This window comes from Taudactylus pleione, unplaced genomic scaffold, assembly GCF_031769625.1.
Source record: "Taudactylus pleione unplaced genomic scaffold, aTauple2 ptg000792l, whole genome shotgun sequence".
NCBI classification, from domain to species: domain Eukaryota; kingdom Metazoa; phylum Chordata; class Amphibia; order Anura; family Myobatrachidae; genus Taudactylus; species Taudactylus pleione.
The window spans coordinates 9630469-9642735 of NW_028285194.1; the positions used below are offsets into that span (position 1 = coordinate 9630469).

The window sequence follows — 12267 nt, forward strand, 5'->3', positions numbered from 1 at the left end:
ACAGATTTTCGTAATGCCTGTTCTTTCTCATCCACCTTCCCTCCTGTATTGTGAAGCCAAAATAGTCCGGATTCTCAAACCTAAAATCGGTGTAGTATCTTGGATATACTGCTGGCCATGCTAGATTTACCCTCCACCTGATTCCATTCCCTTTATCAGCCAACACTCCATTTCTTTTGTTCTCATTGTACAGAAGACCTTTGACAGCCTCCAATGGGAACCTATGATGGAGAAACATTAAACTTGAATTGAAAAAATAATTTTAGAAGCCATCTGGGCCATGTAGACATAGGTGGTCAAAACATGTGAGAGCCGAGATTTCCAGAAAGATGACGTAAGTCTTCATTCTCCAGTCCAAACTTGGCGAGAAGATCTGAGCCAACACTGAACCACTCATCTTCAGTTAAAACTTCTTTAGCCTATAACAGACCCACTTTACATAATAGGTGGAATGTACTGAAGGGAAAAATGTGGTAAACCCCCTGAAAATGCAGTTTTCGGGGGGTTTACCGCATACCCCATATGTACTTGATTTGTCCAGATTGGTAACGCCATCTTCAGGTGGTGTTACCCAATAGAAGCCTATGGTTTTTTTTGGGACACCTCTCATGACAGGGATCCAATCGAATTCCTCCCATCACTCCCAGCGGCCTTCTGTGCATGTGCAGAAGGATGGCAGAGGGACTTCAGGTGGCGTTGCCGAATAGAATAGATATGATAGAAACGCTTATGTATAAAACGGATGATGCAAGTTTAATGAAGTCAGCAAGTATGATGATATGGATAAACTGTGTACAGCTGAGTGTGATAATGAGGTGTTGTGGGCAATTCAAAACAAATGAAAAACAACGATGTTGTCAGGACCAGCAATGTTGAGACAATAATGAACAAACATATAACAGTGATAATGTTTAACAGCACTTTCTGTGAGTTGGTGGGAAGGTGTTGAAAAAATGTAATTCCCCCGTGATTGCCGTAGAGGACTGATGCGGGTACACAGAGTTTTGGTCTGACCCTACCTTGCCCTATGAACGAACCTGTACGTTGCGCGGTGATCTCCTGATGCTCTGCCGCTGCTGAAAGCGCACGCTGTAGCCGTCAGCCGCCTTTGTGGATGGCAACCCGCCGGGTGCCTCGTGCTTTCGTGCAGTCTTGTTCTGGATACTGCTAAGTTACAGCTCCCGCTCCTAGTCCTCCTTAGGAGGTAGCGTCAATGGGGTAATAAGTAACACAAACGCGTTTCATCTATACAGACTTTGTCAAGGTGTGTCCGTGAATGCTCCCTTATTCCTTTTAAACCTGTGGGTTTGTTACAATTGGCTACATTCCTCTGTCACTCAAACTCGCCAATCGTCCCGCTCAATTTTTTTAACCATTATTTTTAAGCATTATCATTTTTTAATTAATAAATTTCACACTTACTATTTTACATATTTTTTATAATTCCCTTTATTAACTCCCCTCCCCTAAAAAAAAAACCAAAAAAAACCTTTCATAATTGAGCGGGACGATTGGCGAGTTTGAGTGACGGAGGAATGTAGCCAATTGTAACAAACCCACAGGTTTAAAAGGAATAAGGGAGCATTCACGGACACACCTTGACAAAGTCTGTATAGATGAAACGCGTTGGTATTACTTATTACCCCATTGATGCTACCACTTAACGAGGATTAGGAACGGGAGCTGTAACTTAGCGGTATCCTGAACAAGACTGCCCAAAAGCACGAGTCACCCGGCGGGTTGCCATCCACAAAGGCGGCTGATGGCTACAGCGTGCGCTTCCAGCAGCGGCAGAGCAACAGGAGATCACCGCGCAACGTACAGGATCGGTCATAGGGCAAGGTAGGGTCAGACCAAAACTCTGTGTACCCGCATCAGTCCTCTACGGCGATCACGGCGGAATTTTATTTTTTCAACACCTTCCCATCAACTCACAGAAAGTGCTGTTAAACATTATCACTGTTATATGTTTGTTCATTATTGCCTCAACATTGCTGGTCCTGACAACATTGTTGTTTTTAATTGCCCACAACACCTCATTATCACACTCAGCTGTACACAGTTTATCCATATCGTCATACTTGCTAACTTCATTAAACTTGCATCATCCGTTTTATACATAAGCGCTTCTATCATATCTATTCCTAATCATTGATTGGTCTGTTATCTGACCTTCCAAAATAGAGAGCTGCTTTACACACTCTGGGAGCGCTTGATTTATATTGATCTGTTACCCAATAGAAAACTATGGGCTTCTTTTCGGGACACCTCTCATGAGAGGGATGCGCATGCGCAGGAGGACGCCAGAGGGACTTCTGGGTGTTTAAACTCGGAAGTCCCTCTGCGGAGCCATCGCAAAGGACAGCTCTTTTCAGGAGAGCTGCCCTTTGCAATATTCTAGGTACATACCGCAGTAACAAACAGCTGCATGTATCCGAAGACAGGCCGGATGTACCGCATCGCAGATGCAATGCTTAGTACATCCCGCCCCCGACACATTTAAATTGCAATTGCCTACCGTTCATCATCCTCTCTAATTGCCCTCTTTGAACTTTTGATGGAATACACTGTGTTCTATTATAAACCGAGTAGTAAAAGACTGAAATAATGTTTTCTTTATCCAAATCCCATTTTATATATATATATATATATATATATATATATACACACACACACACGCACGCGTACACACACACACACACACACACACACACACACACACACACACACACACATATAGTCAGGTCCATAAATATTGGGACATTGACAGAATTTTCATATTTTGTCCTCTATTCACCACCACAATGGCTTTGAAATGAAACAAACAAGATGTGATTTAACTGCATACTTTCAGATTTAATTGGAGGGTAATTGCATCCAAATCCGGTGAACGGTGTAGGAATTACAACGGTTTCTATATGTGCCTCCCACTTTTTAAGGGGCCAAAAGTAATGGGACAAACTAAACAATCCTAAATCTAACTTTCACTTTTTAATACTTTGTTGCAAATCCTTTGCAGGCAATTACAGCCTGAAGTCTGGAACGCATAGACAACACCAGACAGTGGGTTTCATCCCTGGTGATGCTCTGCCAGGCCTCTACCACAAATGTCTTCAGTTCCTGCTTGTTCTTGGGGCATTTTCCCTTCAGTTTTGTCTTCATCAAGTGAAATGCATGCTCAATCGGATTCAGGTCAGGGGATTGACTTTGGCCATTGCATAACATTCCACTTTTTAGCCTTAAAAAACTCTTTGGTTGCTTTTGCAGTATGCTTCGGGTCATTGTCCATCTGCACTGTGAAGCGCTGTCCAATGAGTTCTGAAGCATTTGACTGAATATGAGCATATAATATTGCCCGAAACACTTCAGAATTCATTCTGCTGCTTTTGTCAGCAGTCACATCATCAATAAATACAAGGGAACCAGTTCCATTGGCAGCCATACATGCCCACGCCATGTTTCACTGATGAGGTGGTATGTTTTGGATCATGAGCAGTTCCTTTCCTTCTCTTCTCTTCCCATCACTCTGGTACAAGTTGATCTTTGTCTCATCTGTCCATAGGATGTTGTTCCAGAACTGTAATGGCTTTTTTAGATGTTGTTTGGCAAACTCTAATCTGGTCTTCCTGTTTTTGTGGCTCACCAATGGTTTGCATCTTGTGGTGAACCCTATATTCACTCTTGTGACGTCTTCTCTTGATTGTTGACTTTGACACATATACATCTACCTCCTGGAGAGTGTTCTTGATTTGGCCAACTGTTGTGAAGGGGTTTTTCTTCACCAGGGAAATAATTATTTTGTCATCCACCACAGTTGTTTTCCGTGGTCTTCCGGGTCTTTTGGTGTTGCTGAGCTCTCCAGTGCGTTCTTTCTTTTTAAGAATGTTCCAAACAGTTGATTTGGCCACACCTAATGTTTTTGCTATCTCTCTTATGGGTTTGTTTTGATTTTTCAGCCTAATGATGGCTTGCTTCACTGATAGTGACAGCTCTTTGGATCTCATATTGAGAGTTGACAGCAACTGATTCCAAATACAAATGTAACACCTAGAATCAACTCCAGACCTTTTACCTGCTTAATTGATAATGAAATAACGAGGGAATAGCCCACACCTGTCCATGAAATAGCTTTTGAGTTGATAGTCCCATTACTTTTGGCCCCTTAAAAAGTGGGAGGCACATATTGAAACTGTTGTAATTCCTACACCGTTCACCTGATTTGGATGTAATTACCCTCAAATTAAATCTGAAAGTCTGCAGTTAAAGCACATCTTGTTTGTTTCATTTCAAAACCATTGTGGTGGTGAATAGAGGCCAAAATCTGAAAATTCTGTCAATGTCCCAATATTTATGGATCTGACTGTGTATGTATATATATATATATGTGTGTGTATGTGTGTATATATATATATATATATATATATATATATATATATATATATATATATATATATATATATAATTTTTTTTTTTTTTTTTTTTTTTTCTTTTTGTACCTTTTTAATGCAGTAATTAAAATCCTCTTTGAATAAATTTACAGCATTTGGAACTATCATAACTTGGCAGAATAGCTACACTCAATATCCATCCCAAATATTCCACATTTTCATGCAGTTATCTTTCCAGTCTCTACACTCTACAGAACTACAGTCCTTCTTGCATTGCAGTGAACCTCCTGCAGAAATCCCAGCCTTTCTCTGCTGTCTCCCTTAAATCCTTGGAAACCTATCGCACAGCTTCACCAGTGGTCAGCCTCACACTCTTACAGGATTTGGTCAAAACTGAAAGAGCAGCTTTTGGAGACTGAGCACAGGAATTTTCAAGACCACAAAAGCTGGTTTAGTGGAACAATGTCACCTGGGTGATACCTTCTTGTTCCATATGACAATTCTACTGCCTCTCGATATCTGGAACAAAATATCCGGGTGTGAGGTGGCATCTTTACAAAGCTGCCTGTTTCTCACCTAGCTGTATAAAATATCTGCATGTTGGGCAATATATCATACTTTTAACCCCACCCCACAACTTGAATGTTGGCTGTATTTTTGTTGGTGTGTATATGTGTGTGTGTGTGTGTGTGTGTGTGTGTGTGTGTGTGTGTGTGTGTGTGTATATATAATTATTATTATTATATTCCCTATATCCCTGCATCATTCCTTCTTCACTACCTTTTTGGTGTTCTGTATCCCTTCCCAATACTGATTTAAAGCTTAAAAAAAAACAGTATTGAAATGATCCTCACGTTATTTATATAGTGCCACTAATCGGTGTGATGGAAACCCACAAAACTTCAGTGCTTTGAGGCAGCAGTGCTATCCACTGTACAAATGTGCTGCCCCACATGACTAAAGACTTACTGTATTACCACCATGTGTGAAATATATAATATATGTATTTATAACCTATGCACAAAACACCATAAATGAGAGCATGCCCACAGAAAGGACAGAGCACTGGGGTTTATTCTGATGCTTCTTGTTTTACACTGTTATATATGACTTGGACTATTTTCACCATTGGCAGATTGACCACTGTAGTCCGACCTTTCAGCTCATTGCTTTTATTGTAGTGATCGATATGAGAACTTTTATAGCATTGTTGCTGGCATTCATTAACTAACTATTTTTTAATTGCACTTGCTTGTAACTAGTATATTAAGAAATGCAGCTCCCTAAACTGCACACATTAGACCCTCTTACAAAGCATGCTGGCGCACACCACAAAATGCTCTAGTTTTGTTCTGGTGCACATGGATGGTTCTACAATCGCACTACAGAGCCCACACCTGTTTCTCTAATGGAATACAACTTTTTACATGTAGATGAGCTGGGGAATCGGTACTGTGCAAAAGTAACCACCAAACTTCTCTCCTTTTTAATCAAACTTTTTTTTTTTTTCAGTTAAGTTGTATATTGGATTTTTGACCCAGTCTCCAAAGCTTCCATTTATCTCACACTTTGATGGACTCTAATCTTTCTGCAGGTTAATCTAAAACCAGTCCGGCTTCAATCAATGCAAGATCATTTGGAATACAGTCTGGCAGCTGAAAGGAGGCGGATACGACTTTATTATGAAGATACCTACAACAATCTGATGGAGGAAGGCGGCGCACTTTATGGTCCGTCAGATAACTTTATCACTAGGAATTACTTTAAGTGAATAGTTCATAAAAATGATCTCGTAATATTGAGGCACAACAAATCTTTTGTATTTAGAGAAAAGTGTTAGAATACTATAAAATTGTAAAAAACATAAGACAATCTCATGTCTTACCTACACAATTATCTGTGCAGTTGTACAAATTTGCTCCCTGAAAGTAAAGACACACATGCATGAGCCTGTATGTACAGCTATTCATTCAGGTGCGTTTAGCAGGACATCAGAATATTCATCAGGGCTAACAAGTTTGTATATGAAATTGTGTCGAAGGGATAGCCTGTAGGGATGTGGTTTAACATAACGGTAAATGTGTAAGCTGCGTTACCCCATTTGTGAACTGTATAATAATGTACATGCATGAGACAATAGTGTCTTGAGGTTGTTGTTAATAAATAGGAAAGTCACATTTTCTGATATAACAGTGAATACAAACACTTATGCAAAATAAAATTAGAATAAATACAAACATCTAGTTTCCCCTTTCAAAAGTAAGTGGCAATCTTCTTTCCTGCAGCAGTACAAATGAAAATAATTATTAATGCAAATAAGCAGCCGTGACGCCATGTAACATAGGCCCGCGAAAGAATTGAGTACTATTTTCAGCTAAGGAGTATACACAATCGCCCAATGAGAAGCTGATAACTAGTGTTGATCGTCGTCATGGTGTCTTGTTGCACCATGTGTCCAGGTCTACCTCAGTCGCAATAACTTGTACACTCCCTTACTATTCCCTGCTTACGATTGCCCTTTCTCTTTATAATTCCAACCCTCTTCAAACATAAGAAGTCATAAGTGTAAGATGGAAAACAGCATATAGATGCATTTTTAGTACACATGCTCAGTATGTAATTGCACTGGTGTTAAAGCATCTCTCCACACTTTGGCTTATGTATGTGTGTATGTATATATGTGTGTCTGTGATCAATGTGGATGTATACCGTCATTTTTTCTCAGTTTCATAATTGTTTTCAATATTTTTCAACCCAGCTGCAACGTGGAGATGTCTCAGTGCTGACATGGTAGCGCTGGGACCAAGTATCGGATTCCATCACTGGGTGAGCAGCAGTGAAGAGATGTGTCCCGCTGGTCCACCACCGGAAGCTCTTCTGTAGCTCAGCAGTGTCTGAGGTCAAAAGTCTTGAGCGGGTGGAGCTGTGACACAGTGAGCAGATGGGACTGCTCTTTATTGGGCGCCAGTGCCAAATTCAAAATACCGTTTCTTGACCGGCGCTGGGATCAGACACTCTGAATCCGTTCTGAATTTGGTGCTGGCAGAAAATAAGGAGCTGTCATGGTGAGCCAATCACAGCTTGCCTTATCACAGCTCCACCCACTAATGACTTTTGACCTCCAAGCTGCAGAAAAGTCCAGCTGTGGAGAGGGAGGAGAGCAGACCTCCCAAAAGAAGGAAGAGCTGGATCAAGAAGCAGTCCTGGTGGAAGAAAGAAGATGAGCGGTGCCGGCTGGATGCAACAAAGAAGAAGAGGTGGCAGTAGAAAGCAGCTGAGGACCAGAGAGTGCTGCTAGTGGTGGGAAGCAAAGAACTGAAAACAGAAATGAAGCTCCCACTGCAGCCACTCCTAGCATACCTGTAGGCGACCTTGGGTCACCGGAATGTATAATCTTCCCTAGACCCCAGGTTGTCGGGCACTAGACCCGTAGGCACAGTCAGGACTTAGGACATGGCGCATATATAACAGAGAAGATGAGCGTCACTCAAGGGACTTTTGCTGAACAAATAGTCACTGTCACAGCACAAATGTGTCTGACGTTTTGGTTTAATTAACCTTTTTCAAGGACAAATGATGCCTTGTTATGTGTTTATGTCCGGAAGGGCACCTACAGCGTTTCACTACAGCTAGAGTATTGGATCTTGTGCAGTATGTGTGTGTATATGTGGGTGGGTGTGTGTGTGTGTGTGTATATTATATATTTCTTTTTTTCGAGAGAGAGCAAGAGGCTTGGATGTCCATGCCTATATTACAAACCGTGCATACCTTAGTCCAATAGTGACATATAAAGTGTTATGTGCAAAAAATAAAGGTGCTAAAGTGACTAGTACATATGCTAATTAAATAATGCTCAAAATAATAATGGTCTAGATAACACCACTTTTTTTTTTTTTAAAAGTACACATATATTTGTATAACACAATAAGACAATTAATTACAATAAGATAAAATTTATAATAATAGGTTACTTAGGTAAATGTAAAAGACTTTAAAAACTAATTTCATGGATACATAGTCCCACAATAAATATTTTGGGTACAATGCATATAGATAGCTAAAAAGTTCTTCGAAAAGTGCTTATCTTAGTTAAAAAAGTTCATCAAGGCAGGTAGGTACAGCGCCCAACGCATTTCGTCACTCAACTGACCATCATATATACACAGATTTTTAGTGTGTGCATGTAAGAGTCATTGATCTGTTAACTGCACCATATCTTTTCCTCTATTGCAGACACAGATTGGGAAAATGACCATAACAAGATATCTACAGACTGTACCCTTGTAGAGAGCATAGAACTGGTCCTTCCACCACATGCAAATCATCAAGGAAATACATTTGGAGGGCAGATCATGGCGTGGATGGAAACTGTAGCCAATATATCTGCAAGGTCATTATTTCTTTCTTTGGGCAAAAATTATCCCAGATATGTAATATTTATCATAATAACCATTTCGGACACAGCTTTTTTACACGTATGAAAGATGTGCTTAGCATAAACAATAGAAAACAAATTCAGTAAGTTCAAGAATCCAGTGTAATGTAATATTTTAAAACTAATGCTCATTGATGCAGAAATGATGCTAACATTCAGAGGACTCCATTAGAACATGGAGCCTACAGCAATAATAATGGGCGATTATCACACCACTTGCTGTCAGAATATAGAGCGGTCTTCATATTCCAGAATCTTGTTCCTGACATTAATCTGTGGTTTGCGTTTGTCCCTCACTACTATCCTTTGACCCAGTTTCCTTACCTGACTCCTCTGGTCAGGGGCTCAATGATTTACTTGATGCAAATATTTAGCAGAGTAATACAGGCACTCTCTTATAATATAAAGTTCACATTGTGGCTATGTATGAACCTTTATATAACCCAGGAACTAGTGACCAGAGGAATCCGGTGAGACAATCTGGGTGAAAGGATAGGTGATATGAATGTAGCTCAGTATTCGGACAAGATGAGTCTGTGGCTGTCGCCCATTTCTTACTGCAGGCAAGAGGCCACCTCATAGTGCAGACTTCATAACCTTAACCGTTTCTTGTCTGCAGAAAGGAGCACTAGTTCTATAAACCTGACAATTGGACAGCTCCTGATATAGCATTCTGCATTGCTAAAACATTTATTGGCAGAAAAGCGAATACCCCAGATTAGCATTTGAATGTGGTAATTCGGCACAAATGTTTGCTTTTTGTTATTATAATATACATGGTGTTACCTGCTGCACCCCTATTATAATGCTACATCTGCTTTACGGCCAAAGTGCGCACCTATAGTTTGAAATGTTTCATTTATAGATTTGAGTCTTCATCATTATCCATGGCCATGTAGTACAGAAGAGATTTAACAGTAACAGTAAATTGTATTCAAGCCAACAGATGATGGGCAACAAACTTGTCCTTATGTGGACTATTCTTTAATTCTCATTAACGTTTCATCTTCTGTATTGTTTAAATATGGCTTTCTGCTTCTGCGATCCTGCTGTATAGGCAAGGATCAAACGCTTTTGTTCAAATTAATCTTTTGTAGTTTTGGATAAATAGTCCCCAGTTATTGCTTTGCTGTATGATGTACTTTGTTGTTTATTCTCTATTCTACATATTTTAATTATTATTTGTTAATAAATAGATATAGATAGATATCTATCTATCTCTAAGTAATGCTTTTCTATGCATAAACTGCTGCAAAATTAGAATTCACCTCAGAGCTCTATGGGGTCTATTCATTATAATCAATTTATGTAAGGTGATACTTTAGGTTTAAAGTAAAAAAAAAAAAAAAAATGGATTTCATTACTTTCTTCTTACTAAAGTATCACTATTTCCTCTTGCGGAGCCAGCAATTCAGAAGTGTGATACTTTTCTGCTAAAGCTGCGATGTCTCCTTACTTGTCACACAACAGCCACCAGCGCTCCCTGCAAGGTCTGTCATTTACCTGCTTCTGTGTTGGTGGTGATTCCCGGTGAAGCCACAGACAGGAGCCCGCAGAGGACAGGCAAACTCCTGACCACCCCCCCCCCCCCCACTGCCAGATCCCTCCCCTGCAGAGAGCTGCAGCCACTGTCTGTTCTTTCCCATCTCCGCAGCCTCCCCCTGCCCGTTCGCCAGCTGCACTGGGAGCACAGGAGGACTGCCTGGAGGGAATGAGTGTCTGCAAGTCTGCAATAGAGCAGGGAGACGCAGAATGTAAGGAGTCACGGCAGGGAGGGATCTTTCGGATCCCTTTGCTGCACAAGCTGCCGTGTAAATGCCAGGGTGGCGTACCATACAGTATCACTCAGAAGTTCCCAAAAAAATGCTTTTTCGGAACTACTTGAATTACATTCTACGTCCCAATACTAAAGTTTATCAGGGGATTTCGGTCATATATCATATATCCTGCATTACATGAATGATTAATGGGTCTGACACTTATTTTATACAAAAGTAGGTGAAAATTAAAATGTTTGTAGAAATTAAGTGATGATGAATAGACCCCTACAGGAGGAGATATACTGTATCAAGACTTCCTATCTAGTACATATTAAATCTTAGCTAAATTCTGATTGGTTGCTATGGGAAACCTCTCCAATTGTTGTTTTTAGGTTTGCTAAATTTCCCCCCATTACTATCTTCATATGGTCGCAGGACTCCTCAGTGACCGATTTTATAGACTTTGTTTTGGCATAAAGATATCTTTCTCTATGAAAACAGTTGTTGGCTATTACCACTAAAATATTGTATACTACAATAGAATCTATGGATGTAACTAAGCCGACTCTCTGATGGGTCCCATGAGCCAGTCGACTTTCGCCTACTAAATGATCAATCCTAAGAATATCATACGTGAATCATTAGTTTTCTATTTTTTTTTTCCCACGCAGCCGCCTGTGTCGTACACACGCAATTCTGAAGTCCGTCGACATGTTCAAGTTTAGAGGCCCTTCCACTGTAGGGGATCGACTGGTTTTTCGGGCTGTTGTAAATAACACCTTTCAAAAAAGGTAACTGTATACTGAGCAGTGAGTTCTGATCCCTTCAGTTGTGCTTTTAAAATGTGATACTGTATGTATTTAATGAGCTGGTTCTCTAGAGACTGTCGTGTCTCCAATATTTAACATCTACAAATGTTCTGTAAGCAAAGAGCTTGACTGAAATAGAAGCAATAGCTAATGTTTATATATATATATATATATATATATATATTTGTAACTACTCAGTGGCACAAATAAAACTAAGGGTTATCTGAAGTTGTTACACAGAAATAAGGAAAGCAAATAAGCGCTGTATTTTGGGCAGTGACGTAACTTCATCCCAGGTGCCCAGAGGCAAGATAAATGTTGGTGCCCCCCCCAAATTAAAATGTACCAGCACCTATGCCAGCCCCAGCTGCCGCCGCCCCCCCTATGCAGTTCCTTTTATACAATGCCCCCAGTAGTGGTCCCCCTACGCAGTGCCTGCCTATTTAGTGTCCCCCAGTAATGGTCCCCCTATGCAGTGCCTCCAGTAGTGGTCCCCCTATGCAGTACCTCCTGTAGTGAGCCCCCTGTAGTTGCCCCCAGTAGTGAGCCCCCCCCCCCCTGCACGCACACACACAAAAAAAAACCCAAACACTTACCTTTATCCCCGCTCCAGTGCTGCTGCCGTCTATCCCCGGCGTCCGCTCCTCGGCACTGTGACACTCCCATAGTGCACTGCGGGACCCGGAAGATGGAGGGAGCTCCGTCCTCCAGCTGCCGCCGGGGGTTTGAATAGGAGCCGGGCGCCCGCTGGTAACGCACTCAGCGGGTGCCCGGCAAATGGAGGGTGCAGGGGGTGCGACTGCACACTCCGTAGTTACGCCAATGGAGGTGGAGCGCCGATCAGCGGCACTTCTCCATGCAGCTCCCGGGGACAA

The 12267-nt window shown here is 41.1% G+C and overlaps 1 protein-coding gene across 2 annotated transcripts in view; it reads left to right on the forward strand.

Moving 5' to 3' along the window:
* Positions 1-12267, forward strand: part of ACOT12 (acyl-CoA thioesterase 12) — a 76486-nt gene that overhangs the window by 19097 nt on the left and 45122 nt on the right. For both annotated transcript variants that reach the window (XM_088457906.1, XM_088457907.1), the window contains exons 6-8: positions 5983-6118; positions 8622-8778; positions 11255-11374. In XM_088457906.1, coding sequence (XP_088314032.1) covers positions 5983-6118; positions 8622-8778; positions 11255-11374 — 413 coding nt within the window. The remainder of the gene's footprint in view (positions 1-5982; positions 6119-8621; positions 8779-11254; positions 11375-12267) is intronic.